The 24,209-nt window shown below is 48.8% G+C and overlaps 1 protein-coding gene across 1 annotated transcript in view; it reads right to left on the bottom strand.

Moving 5' to 3' along the window:
- Positions 1-2,542: 2,542 nt before the first annotated feature.
- The window catches only part of LGI2 (leucine rich repeat LGI family member 2), a 32,522-nt gene continuing 10,855 nt past the window's right edge, over positions 2,543-24,209 (bottom strand). Inside the window, exons 5-8 of the mRNA XM_038533560.1 lie at positions 23,634-23,705; positions 22,734-22,903; positions 16,766-16,930; positions 2,543-7,954 (exon numbers count right to left, since the gene is read on the bottom strand). Coding sequence (XP_038389488.1) covers positions 7,137-7,954; positions 16,766-16,930; positions 22,734-22,903; positions 23,634-23,705 — 1,225 coding nt within the window. The 3' untranslated portion in view covers positions 2,543-7,136. The remainder of the gene's footprint in view (positions 7,955-16,765; positions 16,931-22,733; positions 22,904-23,633; positions 23,706-24,209) is intronic.

The following is a 24,209-nucleotide window of genomic DNA, read 5'->3' as shown; positions in this document are numbered from 1 at the left end:
GGGTCAAGACTACTATTTTCTCTGGAGGCCCCAACCTTACTTTCACATGCTCTTCCACCCACACAACCCGTGAAAGCAAACAGGGAGATGACAGGACCAACTCAGCGGGGGACACAGAGGGGAACCTCTCAGCCCTACTGTTGGAGATGCCACTTGGGACTCTAGGTCAGTTCTGGGGATGATGCATGAGCTGAGATGGGGCCTGGAGAGCTGGACAGGTTTCCCTCTGCCCTAACAATTATTTCTTGCAAGATGAAAGAACTTAGCCATATTTTTTTTTCCTCTTGGTTTCTAGTAGGCTTCCCAGAGTAGATACCTGGAGACATGCAGGAGAATATTCTCCTTCAGGGCTCACATACACATTTCAGAAGGTGCTGGGAATTTGGGGATAGCACTTAAAATCCTGTAGGCCTCTTTCCATGTTCCCTTGGTATGTTTGTCTGGCTGAAGGCAGAAGTTGAGTTTTAACAAGGGGCTCCCTGGACCAGAGGCCAGAAGGTGGGGCCCACCCAAGGCTTGTAGCCTCAGCTCTGCTACCAATTTGCTGGAAAAAGTCATTTGTGCCAATTAGGCTCTGGTTAGTAAAGGGTTGTCCTGTCTGGGAGGCAGGTAGAGGAGCCAATTGTAAGAACAGGTGATCAATGAAAGTGACACATTACTCATGCCTCCAATTCTTCTTAGACAGTTAGTCCTCAATTAGTCTCTGAGAAATAGAGAAAATAAGTGTACTTGCCTTGCTAATGACCACATGGTCCGGACTGAGCAATTTACACAGTATTTTAGTTCCAAGATGAAATGTGCTGAATATGGGGATTAATGAGCTCTGACTTGCAGGTTTGGAAAAGTTCAGTTCTTTCCTGTTATCCACAAATACAAAACAATGGTTTTGTGGTAAAACAGTCATGGAAAGGAACCAGGCCATTCTCCCCTCTATCCTAGTCAAAAGAGAACTTGCTCTGGCCCGAAGTGATCCTTCCTCCTCTGAATTTATTATCTGTATTCACAGCTCATATTCACTAGAATGCACCAGGCACACGTCAATGGTTGTTTATAGTTACTATCTATCTGATTAGCTGGGCATTCTTTTTGGTTGGTGTCAATGATGGATGCACCCTACCACCAACCCCATGAGTTCTTTATAATCCCCTCCCTTTGAGGGACTGCAGGTCATATGATCTGCTTCAAACAGAATAGGGCAGAAGTGATGTGATCTCACACCTATGACTGCTGATGACCTTGGAGAAGCCAACATCTACATCATGAGAGACGTAGCATGTGGCAAAGGCCACTGGAGCGGAAGCCGAAAGAGGCCTTCTAGTCAAGAGTCAGAAAAAAAAATGGAGCCCCGAGTCCCATCATCACAAGGAAATGAATTCTGTCAGCAATCTGAATGGGCCTGAAAGACGATCTTTCCCCAGCTGAGCCCTCAAATGAGAACACGGTCTGGCTGATGCCCTGATTGCCTCCGCATGAGACCCTGAGCCGAGGACCCAACTCAGCAGTGCCAGGACTCCTGATCTATGGGGACTGTGAGCTAATGACCGTGTTTTGTTTTAAGCCACTATATTTGTGGCCATTTGTTACGAAGCAATAGAAGACTAATTCACCACATACGCCATACCAGGAGTTAGATAATTGCTTTATCACCACTACCTGTTTCTTTCATTGCACAATTAGCCACACACTGCTTTGTAATGCAGAAACACTGGACCTAGAGTTGTAACTATAGCTTCCTAAAATTACGACTTTTCCTTTTAACAAGCTTTAAATCTCCTGAGGGCAAGAACTCCGCTTTTGAACTTTAAAAAATATTTTATTTATTTGAGAGAGAGAAAGCACAAATAGGGGGAGGAGGTGCAGAGGGAGGGAGAAGTAGACTCCCTACTGAGCAGGGAGACCAATACGGACTCGATCCCAGAATCCTGGTATCACAACCTGAGCCTGAGGCAGACACTTAACTGATGGAGCCACCCAGGTGCCCCTCTGTTCTTGTACTTTTTAAAAAGGTCCAAGGCATCTCAAAGTAATACTGACACACAGTAAGTACACTGTCATATGTGACTCGAGGTTTTGACCCTTCATTTGTCCAAGGAAACCAAATGGGTCTAAAGAGATAGAGACAGGAAGCAAACTTTCACTGCACACCTGCTGTGTACCAGGTGAGAGCCCAGACATGTGGAGAACAAAAGTCTTGCCCTCAATTTGTTCGTGGTTTAACCCAGTCAATGGAATCTTGTAACCTCATCTTCTCACCATACAGAATCAGAGGATGCCCAAAGATCCCCAGAGTTCTTTGTCAGCCTGTCAAGATTATGACTCTGCAGATCAGGGAAGTCCCTCAGGGACTTTTTAGTGACTTTTTAGTTTGCAAGTAGAAGCAAAAGTCTCAAAAAAAAAAAAAAGTCTCCTGCAGTGCCCATTTCCCATTTAAATGGGTAGTAAGCCACAAGGATAAATGGGCAGACTCCGCCCTTCCACAATAGCCCAGTGCCCTCAACTCTGTGACTCAAGCAGGCATATCCATATTCAAGCAGACCAGAGATCAAAGCCATATTAGGCATGAGCTACTTTTTATTCATAGACTTACAAGATATATCGAATTAAGAGGCATGTTGTTTGTTAACTGTATTTACCAAAAAGAGCTAAATATATATTCAGCCTTAAAATGCATCCATTGTAGCTTGCATACTGCAAAATTTACTTTCATATACATATAAACTATTCTTATTTTACCTAAGTTATGCATCTAAGATACATAAAAATGGTACCAAATGGCATATTGGCTTATTTTATCACAGTTCTTATACATTCCTGATAGTCAAAGGGATGGATAGGGAATGCATAGTTTCCTACCAGAAAAAAAAGTAGATTCTGATACAATGAAATAACCTAAGGATAAGAGTACCTGGCTAGGTTTAGATCTCAGTAGCTTTACAACACAATTACGTCAATTAGCATTACAATTGGCTCTCTTTGTTAATAATTGTTAATTTGCCTAGTCGTCCATCCTTTACTTGCCTGGCTGAGGCAAAGGAAACCACGATGACCTTTCTTCTAGTTTATTTCTACTTTCCCCAAAGAGTTTCCTCCACAGCCATCTGCCCTGCTTTTCTGTCCATTCCCTTTACACTGTCCTACGTCTGGCCCACCTTCCTCACTGTGTCAACAACTAGATTATTGCATTCCACTCCAGAGCTCTGCTCAATACAATCTTTGGCCACTGCCTAATTAAAGAACTCTCTTCCAAAACTGCAAGCGGAGGGGCTGATACCTCTGCAGAAGAATCCGGAAGCCTGGGCTAAGGAGATTTTCTTTAGGTGGCATGCAAATAGACTCCCCTCCTGCAGACCTTCATCTCTCTTTCATTAAACCCACGGTCAGAGAAATTTCCATCGTGAGTGTTCCTGGCAGCCAAACCTCCTGCATCCCACGCTGATTTCTTTCCTAAAAATACACAGCCTCTCACTCCATGGGGAAGAAAAATGCAACACTGGCATTTCCAGCGTGCTCCCCAAAGGCTGATTATGACCTGGAGCAATTCATCATCGCTCGTGCATTCGAGTTTTTAGTTGCTCCTCCCCCATAGAACTCTTCTTGTTTATCTTGTGGACGTTGTGACAAGAACCAGATGTGTCTGGACCCCAATATCCGCACCCCATCGCTGTTGGGGGGAGGCGGCTGCGGAGAAGCAAACCGTGCCAGCTAGAAACACTCTTTGGAACGGAAAATTATCTGAAACTTCTGGAAGACTTTCAAGAGTGTGGCCTTGTGTGTAATAGTAGTCCCATAGTGTTTAATTGCTAAAGGGACCAGTAGATGAGATGGTGTCTATTCAGCACTATTTTCCTTCTGGCTACGCATATTTTGTTGTATATTTTTACTTTATCTCAAGGTGCTGCTATATTCTGAATCATGATAAAAAGTCTTTATTTGGAAGGCATGTCAGAGTGTCACAAAGAAAATACGAAGCCTGCTTGTGTGGGGGGGTGGGTGGTGGTGGTGGTGGAAGGGGACAAGGTCTGCCTTTGCCACTCACTACTGGATAATCTTGAGCAGGCGACTGAGTTAGATTTTAGCAGCAGTTTCATTCTCTCTGAAATCAGAATGCCTGCCTCCCAATAGACTAAAGAACTGTTTATGAACAAATGAGATGGACACAAATGCACACTGAGAAAACATAAGGCTTTGCTGAAATGCAGGGTGGTCTTATTACCCGTTGCCCGAGAACACCTGTGCCATTCACACCTAAGGCTTGCTTTTAGTCTCGGTGAAGATCGGTTCCTGATCCCACACTTTAAGGCTGTGTGGCGTGGCCACTTGGCGACACAGAGGGACCCATCCTAGCCACAGAGATTGTGAAGAAGCAGCAGGCTGACAAGAAGGAAACCAATGGGTGATGGGAAGGAATGGACGAGAGCAGCCCTTCCGGGGACTATCTCCACAGGGGATGGTCTCACGTGTCCCTCTGCTTTGGCTTTCTGATGTTGTTGGGGTTTTACTTTGTCTTACATTATTACTGGAAGAAAAAAAAAACTTCTGGCAGAAATTGTTTAAAACTTGAGGGATTCTTGGGATGGAGCAGTGAGATTAATGAAGCAAAGCTTCCACCACCTTGCGCCAAGAACATCTACACCCTTTTAGCAAGTCGGCCAGAACAAATATCTCCTCCCTCAGCGCGGAGAGGCTGGTAGGCTGCAGACTGATTTGGTCTAGTTTCTTAAAAAGAAAAAGAGAACCTGACTGCAGCTGCAGGGACTACCCACCCTCTTGCCCTCACCTCACCCTCAATTCCTTAGATGTGCCTTCCACCTGCCAATGTCTCACCTGGACTCAGCAAGCACCCCTACCCACCCCGCCCGGCACCCCATGTTCCCTGGTTTTCCAGATTCTAGGCAATGGTTACCAGCATGGTGAATGCAGATGGTTTCTCCAGGAACTTCACCCTCAGAGGTGAGGCCGGGGAGCTGGTGCCCTGTTCCGTAGAGGCAGCCCTGTGAAAAGATGCCCCCGTTGCCTTCTCCACAGGAGGCTGGAATCGGGAACATCATTTCGACCTGGCACAAGTGCTAGCACTGTCTAAATGTCCCCTACATTGTTTGCCAAGGGCCTGTTTTTCCGCCCAGGCTTGTCTGAGGGGTTCCATGTGCCAGAAAGAATTGTTGCCCATCTTAACAGCCAGAGGAATAGCAGGGCTGTCCCACTTTCAGCCTCCGATGTGGGGATACTGGGCATTTGTAGTCAATTCAAATCAACCAGGAAGGCAAAAGAATGCAGAAGAGTGATTTTTGGGCTTAAGAAAATGAAAACAAACCACTTTTCTCCTGTGTGGTTGGTGCTCAGTAGGAAAGTGTCAAGCAGCGTTGCTACTATGTGTGGGCCACTTATAGTTCATTAAAATCCCCGGTGTCCTCGGCTGGAAGCCCTCAGCCTGCGGCCCAGATCGTACCCAGGAGTGCTCTGGCAACCTCGATGCTATTTATGGCCTTGATAGGCACTGCGGAAACCAGAAACAACACCACGCTCATATTTGTGGCAAAACATCTCCCTGCTCATGACTTGGCAAACGATTGCTAAAGAATAACACTGCACTGCAACACGATCGTGCTGCTTTGGGGGCTCCGAGAGACGTTGTCGGGTGGCTCTCCTAAAACCCACTTCATGTTCTCTGAAGAGAACCAGCTAGTCAGGCACAGCATCCACTGGGGAGCTTCCACCACAAAACCAGAGCCCCCGGGGCTTCCCGACAATCCACACCACAGAAGCCCATTTTGAAATAGGCCCTCAGGCCCCCTGAGCGCAGACCTGGTCTGTGGGATCCAGCGTCCCTAGCTCCAAAGCTGGGCTCTGATGATCCCCCGCCCCCCGCTAGCCTATTCAGGATGAGCCCCACGTCAGCGTGTGAGCCCCTGGGGGCTTTCCTTGGGGAAACTACCGGGAAAGACAGGGGCGCTGGTGTCATGACCACCTCAGGTTCTGCAATTTGGTGCCAGAGCCCCTCCAGAAGGGCCATGCTGGGAGCAGCAGCAACAGCACATCAACAAAGCAGGACCGTTGTGTGAGCACAATGGAAGGCAGGTGGGCAGGTGGGGAGTCTGGTATTCAATGACTCGAAATATGACGCTGCCCCGAGGGCACAGGCATGCACAAATCAAAGGGCCACCTCTAGGTTTCAAAGTGCATCGAGACTTGTGTAAAGTCCTCTTTGATTCACAAAACCTTCCCTCAACAATTCTACCAAATGCCCATCCGATGGAAATACCTGTCCTACTGCTTTAAAGGACGGGATAAAAAAGCACCATTCAGTCTTTGGCCTGTCTGCTGGTTACCCACAAACTCAAAGAACGGGTTCAGAGAAGCAGCTGAGTCATGGAGAGCATCTAACAAGCAGTATTGCTCGGGCCGCCACAGGGTCGGCTTTGAACCCCAGGGACAAGGGGAGAACACCTTTGTCTCACTCATGGGCCTGCAGCCTGGGCTGGGCCTGGACACGTGTCAGCAGAGTATTTTCTTTGTGGCAGAGGGAGCCACGTCCAACATTATTTCGTTGATGCCGCCCCCGACGAGCATCCCCGGGAGCCAATGAGATGGCCAACGTTCTGCTATTAAGGGGGGTTCGGGGAACTGAAATGGCTCAAAATAGCATTGCTGAGTGTTATCAGATTTTTAAAGGAATCATCAGCAAATCTTTTCCGCTGACTTTGCCTTGAAGAGTTCTTACCAAAAAAGATGGCTAAGATGGAATGAGGAGGGCCCCTAGCGCGTTGGGTCTTTTTTTGTTTTTGTTTTTGATTTCATCCTAAGAGCTGTTCCATCTTATCTGATTTCCTCCTTCCTCATTTGAAAAAAGAAAGAAAGAAAAAGGAAAAAAAAAAAAAAGCACATTACTTTCCTAGATGGTAAGAGTTACTGTGGTACTCTCTCCTCAGAGAGAACAGGCTTGAAGATGCCTTTCCGGGTGGAGACTGGACATGTCATGCAGTTAGCCAGTAAGTGCAATCCCTGATTAAGACGTGAGTTCTAACATTTTGAAAACTTCTATTTCCCCAAATGCGTCCTTAATTTGAGAGCTCTGAACTTGGCTTTCCATTTGCTTCTAAGCCAGGGCTACACATCTTTAAAGGCCCCCATCACCCCCTTCACAAACTTAAGTCAACGACTATGTGCTCGAAAATCTTTGTTTTCCCTTTGAAACTGGATGCAAAAAAGAAATCTCTCCTGTCAGTGGAGACCGCCGTGAAGCAGCGAGGGGCCTGCACGTAAATCTCCTTGAATTTTTTGAATAGCTGCTTCTCTTTATCCCACTGGTAGATCTGGGAGAACGTATAGTCACTCCCCAGGGCCAGGTAGTGATTATCTTTAAAAGAAAAGGGCTGCAGGGTCATGGCCCCCCGGGATGGAAGAGCCTGGATCTCCACAAACTGCTTACTGTTCCACCTCATGACCCGGGAGTCCCCGATGAAGCGGGTGAGGGAAAGGTAGAGGGCATTCTGCATCCTAAAGCTCTTCACAGCCAGGACATCTTCCATGTTGGGGATGTCACTGTGGGGGACGAACTTCTTGGAGCTTTTATTCCACTGGAGGATGATGGGGACCTGGGAGCGGCTGGACAGAATCAGGTGCGACTTCCCGTCTATGTCCACGAACTCCGCGTCCGTGTCCCTGAACCACTCGTGCAGAGACTGGTAGGAGTAGAAGCCTTTGCTGTTCCATTTATACACGGTGGACAGGCCGGCTTTGGAGCTGTCAGCGATGATGAAGAACGTCTCGTCCTCGATCTGAAAGAGCTCGATGTCGTTGGGCTTGGAAATGCGGGAGACTTCGATGTCCTGGAACTTGACAAACTTGGTCCAGCTCTCGTCGTACTTGTAGATGTGGGAGCCGCCGAAGAGCTGGGCCACCACCACGAAAACCTGGTCGTCGATGAGGATGGCCTTACAGCCCACGATGGACTGACCTGTGCCCCAAGAGAAACGAGAGGGGATTAGGTAAGAATGGTCCTCCGGGGACCGCTGGGTGGCCCGGTGGTTGCGCATCTGCCTTCGGCTCAGGGTATGATCCCAGGGGCCTGGGATGGGTGAATAGATGACCAAAATGTGGTTTATACACACGATGGGACACCATTCAGCCTTTGAAAGGAAGGAAATCCTGACATATGGCCCATGATGATATGGATGAACATTGAGGACGTTATCCTAGGTGAAATAAAGATGGTCACAAAAAAAATAATATATGACTCCACTTATATGAGGTCCCTAAAGAAGTCAGATTCATAGACCCAGAAGGCGGCCAAGGGCTGGGGGAGAGGAGAGATCGGGGAGTTAGTGTTTAATGGATACAGAAATCTAGTTTTTTGAGATGAAAAGGGTTCCAGAGAGTGTTTGCACAACATCGTGAGTGCACTTAACGCCCTTGCAAAGTGGTGAAGACGGTTAACTTTTATGTTATGCATATTTTCCCACAATCAAAACATTTTTAAAAACAAAAGTGTGGCCGCCTTCGGTCCAGGGTGTGATCCTGGAGACCCGGGATCAAGTCCCACATCAGGCTCCCTGCATGGAGCCTGCTTCTCCCTCTGCCTGGGTCTCTGCCTCTCTCTCTGTGTGTCTTTCATGAATAAATAAATAAAATCTTTAAAAACAAAACACAACAAAACACAAAAATGTATCTGCATAGGAATAAGTCAGGGCTGGTCTCCTGGCCTCCGGTATCTTTAGAGGCAGGAGTACCATTCAGGAAGCGCACAGACCCACAGGAATGGTCTTCCTTCTAGTCAAAAAGAGTATTTCCCACCTCGAGACAGTGGAATGAAACAAATGGGGTTCTCTTTGGGGCATGGGAACACAGGAGGGTAAAAAGTAAGGAGTCAGGGCTCAGAGACAGGAGGGGAAAAAGATGCAGAGCGGGGCTCTTCAAGACGTTTGGCCTCTTCTGGGTTCCAGAGCCAAGGAAGCCGACCGGAGGCGGGTGGGGGGGGGCATTCAACCTTGTGACTCTAGACCAGGTGGCCCAGACGTTGACATGCAGCCTGTTCCTTATAAGCTTTCTGACCCGGTGCCAGTCAACTCTCTGCACCCAGGCTCCTCGTCTCTACAATGAGGATGCTATTAGCACTGCCCTTCCAGGGTTGGTAAAGACTAAGTGACAAAATTCATGCTTGGTGTTTTGAGAACCGACCCCCCCTCCCCCAAAGCAGGAAGTGGTCAACAATGAGCAGCTGTCCTTCCTGGATCACTGAAACAGTTGTCTTGGTAACGGAGAGACCTAGCCCCATAGCAGGCGCTGTGTAAATACCTGTAGGATGATCCGTGACCCGGAGGATGCCCCGGCTCAGGACGCCCCCCACCCAGAACTCTGCTGGAGAGGGGGAGCTCTCCTGTCCCAACACCTCCCACCATCTTCTCCCACACGGCACCCGGACCCCCAGGCCTTCCCCCGACCTCCTCCTCCAGCCAGCAAGTAATAGGACCACTCACATCACAAAGAGTATGGACCCTCCATCTAGGCTATTGGATTAAAAGTTACTTCTTTTCTTTCTTTCTTTCTTTTTTTTTTTTTTAAAGGTACTTCTTTTCCCTGATTTTCTAGGCAATGTGGACCAAAGTGAATTTGGTCTGCAAATTACAAGGATAATGATCCTCCTCCTGACCTTAGTATTAACTTTGGGAGCAGACAGCGGGTGGTTTTTAGAGTGATGTTTACTGCTCTCTTTCACGATTTTAGTCCTTCTTGCAAGAACTTGGTTCCTTTCTTTTGTTTACAGCTAATTATTCCTTTTTTTTTCCCTGAGTATAAAAGCTTTCGATGTTCACCAAAAAGCAAATTTTAAAAATAATAGGTAGCATTCACAGCATGTCCTATGACCAGGCATTATACTAAGCACTTTACACGTATGTACTCATTTAATCCTGACAACAACCTGGTAAGACCAGTATTATCATCATCATCATCACCATCCCCAGTTTATAAACAGTAAAACTGAGGCACAGAGTAGGTAAGCAACACTTATACAAGGCCACAGAGCTCGTATGCGGTTGAGCCCGGGATCTAAATCAGGGTAGTCTGGCTCCGGTCTACGCTGAGCCACCAACATACCAAAAAGCACAAAGAGAAAAATCAAAATTACTTGTACTGCAAAGCTGAAAAAGCATTTAACGTCTTGATATATTTCCTTAATCATTAATCTATCAACATACATACTCAAATGTACTTCTTAAAAATAAATTTGGGGGGCACCCAGGGGGCTCAGTCGGTTCAGCATTCACCTGCAGCTCAGGTCATGACCCCAGGGTCCTGGGATTGAGCCCTACCTCAGGCTCCCCACTCAGCGGTGAGTCTGCTTCTCCCTCTACCCCTCCCAACCATGCCCCCCACCCCTGCTCGTGCTTTCTCTCTCTCTCAAATAAAGCAATAAAATCTTTGAAAACAAATAAATAAATTTGGGCTTATAGGATGCATGAGCGTTATACAGCCTTTCTTTCCCATGTGACCATTATGTTGTAAACATTTTCCCCTGTTCCTGCACCTTCTACAACTTGATTTTTTTTTTTTACAACTTGATTTTTAAGTCCTGTACAGTAGTCCATTGCATGGCTGTGGTCTATTTTTAACAAATCCCCTATTGTTGGACACTGCAGTTATTTCTAGCTTTGCATTATTGTAAGTAACTTGTTTCCTTGTAGGGGAGTCTTTTTTGAAAACCAGCTGGCGGTGTTCTTCAACAGGCATCGCTGGGGGTAAACGTTGTGCACGCCTTTAAGGCTTCTGGATTTCAACTACCAAATGGCTCTTGGGAAGCTGCACTGACTCCCACCCTGCCAACAGTAATTGAGAGTACATATTCCTGGTCCCCTTCCTGAGCGGCCTCCCATGGAGGTCCCTGCGGCCCGGGACGTCCTCCAGGCCTGCCTGTCTGCCGCAGCTCAGGGGCCTTGCGAGAAATAATTCCTTTCTTGGAGATGGTCTGGAATACCTCTGTCCAGCTGAACACTTTTAGTCTATGGAACTGTGCGGAGCAGCAGAGATCATCGTGTGTGTGTGTGTGTGTGTGTGTGTGTGTGTGTGTGTGTGTCTGTTTTAATGCAGGAAGAGAGGTTATAGGCTGGAACAAACCTGGCACAGAGAAATCAAAAGGCAAACAAAATAAACCAAAAACAGGACTGCTGAGCAGAGATGGAGAGGCGAAGAAGGAGAAGACACCACGTGCAAACCCTCGGGGTGAACCTGACCGTGGCTTCCTGCGCCCCCCTGGAAGCGGGGACCCGGCTGGACCGGCCCTTCTGCACCCGGCTCCCCAGGATGTCGAGGAAGCCATGGGGGCCCCTCCCGCCCCTCAGAGACCCGGTCGGGCCAGGCAAGGGTGGAGAACACCCTGCCCGGCCCTTGCAGACTCCGGGATCACTCCAAGATCAGACAAGATGACAAATGAGCCACATGTGGCCCGTGAAGGGAGGACAGGCCGGTGTTTACCTTGGTCCAGCTCACGGCGAGCGGCCGCAGGGCCGAGCCCCTGCCTGTCCATTTGTCATCCGCCCGGCACGTGTGTGCTTAGGGCTCCCCTTCACACGGGCCTGAGCTCCAGCCAGCCCCCTCCCCGCGCTGCGTCTGTGGCCACCTCTTCCTGGCGCCCCCGGAGCAGCCCAGACCCCAGACCGGCCCCTCCCCTCCTGTGCTGATGGAAGTCAGGGACAAGTCTAACTGATGTGAGAGATTTAGGGTCTGCGAGCGGGGAGGAGGGCTGCTCCTTTGTCACCCCTGGGTGACAGCTGACACTCGCGGAGGAGTCACTGTGCCCAGCTCTGGGCGAAGCGTTACAGACGTGAGCCCCATCGAATTCTCACGGGTCCGACCCGATGGTAAACCCGCTGTGGGATGAAGTGGGAATTCATGCTACTTCCATTCCACAGGTGAAAGGCGCTCGTGGAAAGTAACTCCCACGGCCAAGGTCACCAGCTAGAAAGTAACTAACGTGGCCAAGGTCACCGGTTTTATAAAAAACCAGCCTGACGTTGTTGGAGCTCGAGGGCTTAACTGCCCCCCTGTTGTAACTTGTTTCTCAGGCTTGGCTATGAAGGGGACCTGGGGGGCTTCCCATGGGATGCCCACCGCCCAGAAGGTGGAGAACGACGGGGGCTGAGGAGTTCCCAGAGACTAACAAGGCCTGGCCCTGGCCCTGGCTGCTCCCACGGCGACCTCGCTGCCCGCTTCCTACCCACCACGGCTGCAGCCTGTGTAGGGCCCAGGCCAGCAGCGCTGCGTGGATTCCTGCAACAGCTCCTCAGCTAGGTGCTCTGCCTCGACCTCTGTCCCCTTACCCCAACACAGGCTACTCCCAGCCCTGCATCCCACGCCAGGCCCCTGCCTCGTCCTGGGCAGCCCTGCTGACCTCGGCGCAAAGCCCTATGCAGTTCTGCGGAGCACTCGGATTAAAAACCCAAGTCCTTCCCGGGACCTGCAAGGCACCCCCGTGTTCAGTCCTTCTTGCCCCCCTGACCTTGTCTCCCACAGTTTTTCCTCTGGAGCATTTTGTTCAGGCCAAGACGGGCCCCCGGAAGACCCAAACCGGGAAGACATCCTCTCGCCGCTGGACCTTTACACTTGCTGTTGCCTCTGTCTGGAATGCTTCCTCCCCACGCTGTCCACATGGATCAAGCCCTCCCGTCCCATTGGTCTTCAAACAACCTTCCTCACGAGGCCTTACCAGACACAATCTAAAATGTCAACCTTCCCACGGCCGGCTCTTCAAAACTCCCATCCCTACCTTCCTTCCCTTTCTTAGGGTGTTGCTATCTGATGCGTTATCTGTATCATAATTCTTTGTCTTGTTTATTGTCTTTCGCTCCCATTATAATACAAACCCGTTGAGGGTGGAGGTTTTCATTTGGCCTGTGAATGGCTATGGCCCTAGCACCTCGACTGTGCCAGCTCTGAGTAAGTGCTCAAGAAGTCGTGAATGAATGAATGAATGAATGAACAAATGAATGACTTGATGAAAGCAGGGATGTGACCAGGTGCAGACTGTCAGGAGGGCAAGTGGAGGACAGTGTTGTCCCTTCCTACCAAGGCCAACCTAAGGGAGGAATAGGCAGTGACAGGCTCTGGGCTCTGTCCCCAAAGTGATCCAACAAAACATGCCTGAGCCCTGATCTCTTTGTTTGGGAAAGTGGGAGAAGGAAGCCGGTGTTAGTTAAGTGCTTGCTCCCTAGGAGCACGTGGAAAAATGCTCCCTATCACTTGCCATCAGGGAAATACAAATCAAAACCACAATGAGATCCCACCTCACACCAGTAGGAATGGCTAAAATTAACAAGAAAGAAACAACACGTGTTGGCGAGGATGCAGAGAAAGGGGAGCCTCCTGCACTGTTGGTGGGAACACAAGCTGGTGCAGCCACTCTGGGAAACGGTGTGGAGGCTCCTCAACAAGTTGAAAATAGAGCTGCCCTACGACCCAGCAATTGCACTCCTGGGGATTTACCCCAAAGATACAGATGCAGTGAGGTGAAAGGGCACCTGCACCCCAATGTTCACAGCAGCCATGTCCACAATAGCCACACCGTGGGAGGAGCCTCGGTGTCCATCCACAGATGATGGATAGAGAAGCTGTGGTCTGTGTATACCGTGGAATATTCCTCAGGCATCAGAAAGGACAAATACCCCCCATTTGCTTCGATGTGGATGGAACTGGAGGGGATTATGCTGAGTGAAGTAAGTCAGTCGGAGAAGGACAGTCGTCAGATGGTCTCACTCATATGGGGAATATAAGAAATAATGGAAGGGATTATAGGGGAAAGGAGGGAAGCTGAGTGGGGAAAATTAGAGAGGGAGACACCTGACTCTGGGAAACAAAGGGTTGCAGCAGGAGAAGGAGGAGGAGGTGGGAGGGGATGGGGAGACAGGGTGACGGGCACAGAAGAGGGCACTTGATGGGATTAGCACTGGGTATTATACTATGTGTTGGCAAAAATTAAATTTAAAAAAAATTAATTTAAAAGAACCACTTGCTCTGTGCCTGGCACTCACCGATCCTCACAACGTCCATAGGAAGTACACGCACTGCCCATTCTACAGAGAACACCGAGCCCCAGAGGCCGCGGCCCATATTATATCTCAGCACCTGGTGGAGTCGTGGGAGTCCCATCCCCGTTCATCAGTGCTCAAAACCTGAGCTCCTTATCATCTCTATGCCACCTTCCTACTGAGCTGGGCTTCTGTCGGCCCCCTGCGGGCAGGCAACCCACCCTAATCCCTCAAGAGGCTCTTGGGAGTTTCCAAGGAGACAAGCCAGTGCCTGGCACCTCACAGGCCCGCAACCAGCCTCAGCAACAAGCACTGGTGTGGAGCCCCCCTCCCGCAGCCTACCTGGGCATGAAGCAAAGCTTCCCCATGCTCCCACCTCCCAGCATGGGTGGGAGGAGAGGAGGCCAAGGGGCCAGCCCCTTCATCCCTCACCTAACCTCTACACCTAGAAAAAAAGGGAAGCTAAAAGCAGGTGGAGAGCATGTCTCCCCCTTCGCCCTCTGGCCTGGGTCCAGGGGACAAAGGCCTCAGCTTCCTGGGCAGATTCACCTGCAGCCAGTGCTCTGGGCTGCCTGTGTGCTCGGAGGGAGCGGGGCTGCTCTGGGGAGCACAGCTCAGGTGGCCACACAGCAGAGGCTCACCCACCAGGGCATCTTCGGAACTCCTGGAGTGCTTGGGGCTCTCACAGACCTCTCCTTGCAGTGGAGATTAGGCTCATTAGCATCTCTGCTCAGGCAGGGAGTCATGAAACCATGCTCTCCCTGCCTCCCTACACCCCTGCACCTGCTGCAGAACCGCTTTGCACCTGAGAGGTTCCTACGGGCCTCCTCATCCGGGATTTCTACATGATCTGCTTCTCGCCACAACAGCAAATTACAGCTCTAACTCCAAAGCAGGAACCACTAAAGGAAATCCTCTCCCAGGGCGACAGTTGGGCCACCGTGGTGCTGTCCGTGAAGTCAGCATTATTATCAGAGTGCACTTGATAAATGAGAAGTCTTTAAAAGATTAGTCTGACTTTTCCTACCTATTTAAAAAGCAAGTAAAAAACAAATTAAAAACAAAAAGCAAGTACACAGCCCATTTTTGGTAGCACAAAAACACTGGGCTCCTGACAACATAGAAAGAGGCATTAACCAGGTCTCAAGCCAAAGGCATGAATTGAGAGAGCCATTTGTTCTTATTTTGTTTGTATTTATTAAAAGGAAGCAGTGATCACCGGGATCCGGCAAGGGGGTTGCAAGAATAAGCCATAGAGTGTGCCTGTGTGTGCGTGCATGGATGGGTGTGTGCCTGTGTGTGCGTGCATAGATGGGTGTGTGCCTGTGTGTGCATGGGTGGGTGTGTGCCTGTGTGTGCATGGGTGGATGCATGCCTGTGTGCATGCATGGATGGGTGTGTGCCTGTGTGTGCATGCATGGATAGGTGTGGTCTGTGTGTGCATGGATGGTGTGTGCCTGTGCATGCATGCACAGGTGTGTGCCTGTGTGTGCATGCATGGATGTGTGCCTGTGTGGATGCATGGGTGGGTGTGTGCCTGTGTGTGCATGCATAGATGGACATGGTCTCTGTGTACATGAATGGATGTGTGCCTGTGTGTGCGTGCATGGATGGATGTGGTCTGTGTGTGCATGCACGGATGGGTGTGTGCCTGTGTGTGTATGCACGGATGGACGTGTGCCTGTGTGTGCATGCACGGATGGGTGTGGTCTGTGTGTGCATGGATGGTGTGTACCTATGCGTGCACGCATGGATGGACATGGTCTGTGTGTACATGGATGGATGTGTGCCTGTGTGTGCGTGCATGGATGGACGTGGTCTGTGTGTGCATGCATGGATGGACGTGTGCCTGTGTGTGTGTGCATAGATGGGTGTGTGCCTGTGGATGCATGCCTGTGTGCATGCATGGATGGGTGTGTGCATGCATGAATGGATGTGGTCTGTGTGTGCATGCACAGATGGACATGTCCCTGTGTATGTATGCATGGATGGATGTGTGCCTGTGTGTGCATGCATGGATGGGTGTGGTAGGTGTGTGCATGGATGGTGTGTGCCTGTGCATGCATGCATGGGTGTATGCCTGTGTGTGCATTCATGGATGTGTGCCTGTGTGGATGCACGGGTGGGTGTGTGCCTGTGTGTGCACGCATGGATGGGTGTGGTCTGTGTGTGCATGGATGATGTGTGCCTGTGCGTGCATGCATGGATGGACATAGTCTGTGTGTGCATGCATGGATGGGTGTGGTCTGTGCGTACATGGATGGTGTGTGCCTGTGTGTATGCATGGATGGACGTGTGTCCATGCATGTGCACAGGTGTGCATAAGCACATGTGCCTGTGTGTGTCAGCATCTTAGTTAACCACCACCTTAACAGAAGTCAAAGGTATCCTGAGCTGCTACAAAGCAGTTGCGGCCTTCGGCTGCCCTAAGTGCTCAGGATTGAGGGGTGCTCCAGTGATTTCTCCCCACTACTGGAAAATGCCTCCCACTATATGCGACCCACACTCTCACCCTTTTCAAAGGATCACAAACAACAAATAAGACCCCCACCCCACGTTTCTGTTCTCACCAACAACTGGCCAAGTCAAGAAGGAATCCGAGAGAAGAGGGTGGGCTGGAATGCCTTCCCCAATTCTCACCAAGTCAGGGCCACGCTTTCCCTTCTTGGGATGACAGGATGCCACTTCTCTCACCGGCTTGAGGCCACAATGAAATGAGGTCAGTACATCTGATCAGAGTCACAACGCACCTGTAATATTGTCATAGCTCCGGAAGTTCATTTCGATGTGGTCCCACTCCAGCACCATGCAGTTCTCCATGCTGGGCTGAGCGATGGCCACGTACACGTCATTCTTGGAGTTGAACGTATCCACCGAAACCGACTGGTAGGGCAAAGTCTGATGGACAACAAAATCTGGGAATGGGTATTTAAAAAAAAAGTCTCCATGAGATCCCACGTGGGAATTATCCACCACCAGTAACCTGCTTCCCTTCGTAGCACTGGTTCCGAAGAGGACCGGGGTGGAGGGGTACAAGGGTAGTGGGTGTGTGTGGAGGCTAGAGAACCAATAAAGAAAGAATAAAAATAAAACAAAATAAACCAACACAGTGGGGCACCTGGGAGGCTCAGTCAGTTAAGCATCTGCCTTTGGCTCATGTCATGATCCCCGGGTCCTGGGATAGAGCCCTACACTGGGCTCCCTGCTCAGCGGGGAGTCTGCTTCTCTCTGCCCTTCCCCTGCTCATGCTCTCTCTCTCTCTCAAATAAATAAATAAAATCTTTTGAAAGAAACCACTAAGAAAGCCTAAAGTAAGTTATTTCTTCAGCTAGAGATGCCTCAGTGTACACTGCTTCTTGGCAGGCTGAACACACGCAGGGTAAAAGGATGGTGGATGTCTGGCTACGGGAAGTGGTTCCTCTAAGAACACCCTGGCTTTGCCCACCTCCTGCCCACCCAGCCCTCGCCCTGCGTGCCCAAGCCCCAGGTCTTCTGCAAAGCCCTCCCAGATCCAATGCACAGGACTCTCTCCTAGTCACTGGACTCCCAATCCGGCACTGCTGTTTAAATCTTACTCTTGGCGATGATGGGCCCTCCAGCAAAGCGACTTCAGAGTCAGCTTTGGGGAATGATCTCAGGGCCTCGAACCTTCCACAGAAAGCTGAAGCTCAGAGAGGGCGTGTGCCCGGCCACAGGCCACACAGCCTGCATCCCGTGTCTCCTGAACCCAGGGCTTCCTGAGGACAGGTCCGGGTCCCACCCTCCAAGGGCCTTCCATGGCCTAAGCCCTTGGTGGCCACTCAAGAAATCATTCTGACTTGGGAGCCTCCTCCAGATGTCACATGAGACAGGCCGTAACGGGGGTGGGCCAGTCAGTGGTGAGCAAAGGCAGGACAGTGCAGGGGGACAGAGGCAGGGAAGGAAGGGAGAGACGCTGAGCAGTGGGGAGGTGGGAGCGGGGAGCGGGGGTGAGAAGAGCAGCTGCCCAGGTGCCCACAGGTCAGGGCCCGGAGAGGGGAGCAGGGCCGAGGGAGTGAGAGCAGCAAGAGGTGCAAGAAAGAGCACTTTGCCTGGAGTTGGACCCCCTGGAGCCCCGCCTGCACTTGAGACCCGGGCCACACTCTTTCCCTTCCAAGGCCTCAGTTGACTCATGGGCCACCTGGGGGTACGGTTCCTACCTGCCAGGCTTGATGGCAGGGCCACACTGGAAATGTTGGCGGAAGCGCCCTCGTCGGGGCTTAGCCCGTAGCAGGTGCTGCATAAATACAGAACTGAGGGCTGAGAAAGGACAGTCTGCCTCCACCGCGCTGTCTCTTGAGGACCTGCCCTTCGCACGGCATCGCTGTGACTCCAAGGTCTTGCTGAGTGACCTTGGGGAAGCTATTTAACCTCTGGCTTCGTCTCTTCATCGTCTTATAACCTTGACTCATTTAGCATCGTGCGTAGCACACAGTGGCTGGCCAATACCGGTCCGCTCTTGGAGGTGTCCCCAGCCCTATTCTGAGCACACAGTAGGTGCTTAATAAATGCTTTGCTGGTGGAGGAGTGTGGGAGGGCTGGGGATGAATGAATGACGCGCACAGGTGCAGGGAGACGAGGAAGAAGCAAAGAGAGGGGAGGCCGCCTCTGCACCCTGATGGCGAGAAGTAGCCGAGGGACAGCGAGGACAAGTGGCAGGAGCCGCTCACCCCCACGGCAGGGTGGGGAACATCGGGAAGGGCTGAGGCTTTCAGTAGGACGGGCTGGCCTCCAGGGACCCGCCTGTATCTGTAGCTCTGACCCTGGGCGAGGAGCTTGGGTCCCCCTCAGTAAAAAAAGTGTGACCCCTATTCCATGAGGACACTGTAGAGACTAAGTAGGAGAGTGTAAGTGTTAGCAGCGGAGCCTCACAAATGGGGAGTTTTATTTGGGGGGCTTTTTTTGTTTGTTTGTTTGTTTGTTTGTTTGTTTGTGGGCCTTGAGGGGAGTTTTATATAATAGTTTTAGGTCCTAGCTTTGTATGCTGTAGAGCCATGAGCATGTTGGGTTGCTGGGAGAACTCCTGGGAAGAACCACTAAGGCCCCCCCGCCCTGCTGATTTCTCACCCCCGCCCCCAGTACCCAGTGCTGCTCCATCAATAAGGAAAATCACACAAATCTCAACCTGTAGATAAACAGAAAAAGGGAAACGGTAGCTGTCCTCATCTGCTTCCTTTTCTCTCTCCGGAACAGGACTCCGAGAACACGGCTGCGTCCTTTTAATTCCGAGACAGCCGCACACCCCTCTACCCCTCGGGCTGCCTTCTGCTAATGAGAGCCCCGAAGGTTGCAAACACTCCTGCCTCTAACCCGAGGCTCCCACCTGCACTCTGGTCTCCGAAAGATGAGCATTTGCTGAAAAATGCAGGCTCTTTAAAGGGCAGACCAGAAAGTTTCAGATTTTTTATTAAAAAAAAAAAAAATCTCAGAAAGCTGCCAAAATTAGACAGCACTTTACAAATCTAGCTTTCAACGGTTCTATTTTCATTTGTTTTCCCAAAACATTGGTTTCATAATATTTTCTATATGCTGACTATCTGGCACAACACAGCCTGTTAGATCATTTGGATTATAAATCTAATTCTTAATAGGAGAGTCCTTCTCCCCTTCCTCCCCGCCCCCCAACCTGAAAAAAGGAGGAGGAAGAGGAAGAAACAGGAAGAAATGTCTAAAAGACAAAGACTGGTCGCTATGTATTGGGTGGGGGAGTGGGAGGAATTTAAAGATCCTCTCCCATCTCCATTTTAATTCATCTTTCACGACCGGCAAAAGCACATTCGTCGTGCAAAGATCTCCAACAATACACATGTTGATATGACATCAATTTACTAGTGTTAAAGTATTAATGGCATTCTCTGCAAAAAGCGCTGCCACTTCCATTCACATTGGATTAAGTTCATGATGTCAGTGGGACGCTTACAATTTAGGCCTTGCTCCCACTGGAATCAACAGATTTTTACATAGCTATTTATAGCACTTGCAGAAAATAAATTATACATGACGCCGATCCTATTGGGAGAGAAACTGCACATTAATGCATTATTTCTCTTTGCATTTCATCAGCCCAGAAATGGGGAAGCTAACAGGACAATTAGGATGCAAAATTCACTCCCTCCAAGGAATTTAGTGAATTATCCACCTAACACGGGGAAATCATGAGTAGGTAACAGGGATTTTTGAGGTGGTTAAAAATAGACTTAAGGGAAGACCGTGATTAATCTAGAAGCTGAAACAGTCCAGCGGTGGTGCTGCCTGTTAATTATACCCGGTGCCAGAACACAATGGCCAAGAGGATCTTCCTCTCTCTGGGAAGAACAGGATTTTCCTCTCCTTCCTCTACCTGAGGAATTTACTCCATTCCCGAAAATCTGAGCTAAGAGAAAAATAATGCCCTCAGAGAATGTGCTTCTTCCCAAAAATGTAGCGAGGATGCCATCATAGTACCAGGGCTCTCAGATTGGGCCTTCCCACCTGCCACCCATCCTCCCAGCCTTTAATCGAGCACCGAAGGTTGAGGCTTGATAGGAGCGGAAGACAGGAACCAAAAAAACAAAACAAAAAACAAAACAAAACAAAAAAAGCAACCTTCATGATTTATTAACTTAGTTCTTAAAGGGCAGGGACTATATCTGGGGGTGGTCACAGCTTGGTTACCCCATTTATTCTTGATGGAGGAAACCATGAGCAGAAGCTAATTTGTTCATGAGTCTAAAGGGATACAACAACAGCAAAGACAGAATCATCACCCCCCTGTTACCAGGGAGCAGCGCTGACTATCTAAATTTTAGTAGGAAGGTTTCTAGCAAAGCAAATGCATATGAGAGGATATCCTAAAATGTTAGGGGGGCTGGTGCTCATGCTGCCCCATGGGTTATGGGTTTAGGACAGGTTTCCAGACCTGGCTACCTTGGTTCCAAGCCCCCCTCTCTACTCCTCTGACAATTCTCAGAGCCCAGATCATTTCTACAACCGTCCCCAGGGCCCTAACATCAGAAATCATGTTTTCTCATATAAATTATTCCCTGTTCCTGGGCCCTCGGCATAGCCCATGTCATTTCTCCCAGAGACTGGCAAAGTGTATGGCCAGGTATGAAGAAAACAATGAAAGAGGGGCTCCCTTCACTTGGGGGTTTAGGGAACTCTCCAGAAAAACGGGAGAAGAGACACACAGGAGCCCCAGTGAGCTGTGGTCTGGCATTTCACACCAAATGGCCTTGAACGCCACCTTTTGGTGCAAATGTCATTGAGTATGACCTCTGATTTATTGCACTGCTCTACAATATAATAAATAACCTGCTCGTGGCCTCCACTGGCCAAAGGGCACCTGCCAATTACACAGCTGAATGAGCCCCTGGTCCATGCTGGAAGTCTAGGGCAGCCCACAAGCCTGCAGGTTTTCTCCCGGCAAAGAGAAAATTTTGTAAAGTCCCCTATTTACAAAGATATCTAGAAATAGTTTTTACTTTGTGAGTTGTTGTTTATTTATTTGTTTGGTGGGTGGCAGTAGGACTGGCCTAAATGTCACAGCTTGTTCTTGGAGGGTTTTTTTGTTTTGTTTTTTTGTGTGGGTTTTTTTTTTTTTTTTCCTTTTGAGTTTCTGTAACTGTTTTCGGAGTCTCATGCCTGCTGTTCCCACTGACATGCCTTGAGGCTTTGTAGATATCAACTCTCAGCTGAAATGTTTATTTTTATAAGTTTGGTAAGCAGGTTTCATACTGGGGATTGATCTGCTTTCCTTTAAAATCTGGCTTTAGAAGCCGTGGAAGCTCCACATAGGCCTTTCCGACAGAGACACTCACCTGCTCTCTACGAGATGTGACAGTGGAGGCAGTTAGTATTTTAACTTTGCCTTGTAACCTGTGAAATGTATAAATGGAAACCTCGAGGCAGGCCCTGGAAAAAATGCAGATTCAAAGTTTCTTTGCATTTTTCCTCAGTGTGAGGTTTTTTCTTTAGATAACTGGTTGTTCACTTATGTTTCTGTTTTGCCATTGGTTATAATCCACCAAGTTATCGCTTTTTAGGTGGAACGACAAAAGCAATTCACAGATTTTAAAGGGTGGTATTTAGGGACACCTGGGTGGCTCAGTGGTTGAGCATCTGCCTTCGGCTCAGGGCGTGATCCCGGGGTCCTGGAATCGAGCCCCACATCGGGCTCCCCGCTTCTCCCTCTGCCTGTGTCTCTGCCTCTCTCTCTGTGTGTCTTTCATGAATCAATAAATAAAATCTTAAAAAGATAAATAAACAAAAGCTGATATTTATTAGCTGAATTTTCAGTAAACTTCATATTACTCAATCAGGAGAAGAGTGTCAACAGTGGATCAAGAGAGCAGGAATGCGGGCCTCTTTACACTGACTTTCCAAGAAACCTGACTTGTAAATGTGCTTATGCCCAACTCACCCGTTTATAGCTTTTGGCCCTTAAAAAAATTTTTTTTTAATTTAAAAACCCTCAGAGAAATTAGAATTTTGTAAAGAATCAGAATTAAAACAAAGGGCAGTTAACAAAAATCCTTCCAAACTGTTGAGATAATATCCTCACCTCATCGATTCATTTATTTTAAGCGCTTAAACATGGCCTAAAATAATTTGGACAGAACACCTTTATACCCACTTTTCTCCATTCCCTGTGGATGTTCTAAAAGAAAAACAAAGGGATTATTCTCCATAACAGTCTTCAACGATAGAGGTTCTGAATACCTGTAGTGGTACATTCGTAGTCAAAGCTGGGCACATCATTTAGCTTCTTTTCCTGATACTCTGGTGGACCGATGCAGAGGACATCGGAGACAGTGGAATTTGTCATCTTCAACCACAGATACAACCACTTGGCTTTGCAGTCACATTCAAATTTATTGCCCCTTAAGTCACTAACAAAACACAAAACACATAGACGGAGAAACAGATATGCCTGAAAAGTCTCAGCAGTCATATGAAACGCCAACATTATTTAACATCCTGATGTATTTACTACCCCCACCCAATAAAATGTAAAAAATTTGCGTTTAATGCATCCTATTTCTTGTACTTCTCACTGACTTTATTTAATGATCTTCGGTGCCCATGATTTTAAGTAGAGCCCACAGAGAGCTCTCAGAGCTCACGTATCACCACTTTTTCACTCTCCTGAAACTGTCGCCACACCATGCTGGAAATGGGGAGGAGGTGACAGGGTTGACGGAAGAACTCCCTCCCGCCCCCCCCCCCCCCACACACACACACACGTGCAGGTTCTCACAAGCAAAGTCAGGACATTATAGGAAGATAGCTTTCACGAACACGATCGAAACTTTAAGATCTTGTTCAACAATGTCCAGTAAGAAGTGACAAACACTAGAATATAAGGCAGAGGGATCTGCTGTCTTGAGAAAGGAAATCTCACACCAGCAAGCTTATCTTACCCTGGCCTAACGGTACCAAGTGTATCCCAACAAAGCAAGACCTAACACAAACTGTATGCTGTTTCCCCCCATGCACTCTCCGTTACCGACTTCTACCTACAACATAAAAGAAATGCAGCGATGGGGCGAGGGGAGCCTAAAGACAGGATTAACTGGAGCCCAACGACAAGCACACATAAACTTAATTTTCCTTACTTACAGTTCAATCAGAGAGTCTAAATCACTGAAGACATCCCTTGGGAGCGCTTTTATGTGGTTATTGGCCAAAGAACTAGAACAAGAAAGTCATATTTTAATGTGGTTATTATCCTCATGCCCTGTCACTCCAAAGTCCCTTAAACAAAGCTAATGATTTAAAACAGAGCTCTAAACCTCTTCAGCCCAATGCCATTGAATTTCTGGCTCTGATCATCGATACCAAGATCAAGAAATGAGTTTTGTTACACAAAGACAGCACTATAGATGCTGGAGCACAATGTAAGGTTTTTCGCTGTGTGTTTTAAAAAGGCATTTATTAAACTCTTTACTTATATACACTTATCAAACTTTGGGTGGTATCTTCTGTTTCTCAGAATAAGAGCCAAAGTCCCCTTGATGACACGCAAGACCCTCCATTGTCAAGTTACCCCCATTCCCATGTACCTATGGGACTGAATCTCTGACTACTCAGAACACCCACACTGGCCCCTTGCTATTGCTTGGATAGTCAAGGCACGCTCCCACCCTGAGGCCTCTGAGCTTGTGATTCCTCTGCCGGAACATTCTTCCTCCAGAT

Source organism: Canis lupus, chromosome 3, assembly GCF_011100685.1.
Source record: "Canis lupus familiaris isolate Mischka breed German Shepherd chromosome 3, alternate assembly UU_Cfam_GSD_1.0, whole genome shotgun sequence".
NCBI classification, from domain to species: domain Eukaryota; kingdom Metazoa; phylum Chordata; class Mammalia; order Carnivora; family Canidae; genus Canis; species Canis lupus.
The sequence above is the reverse complement of the archived record's forward strand: the minus strand, read 5'-3'. Positions and strand labels throughout refer to the sequence as shown.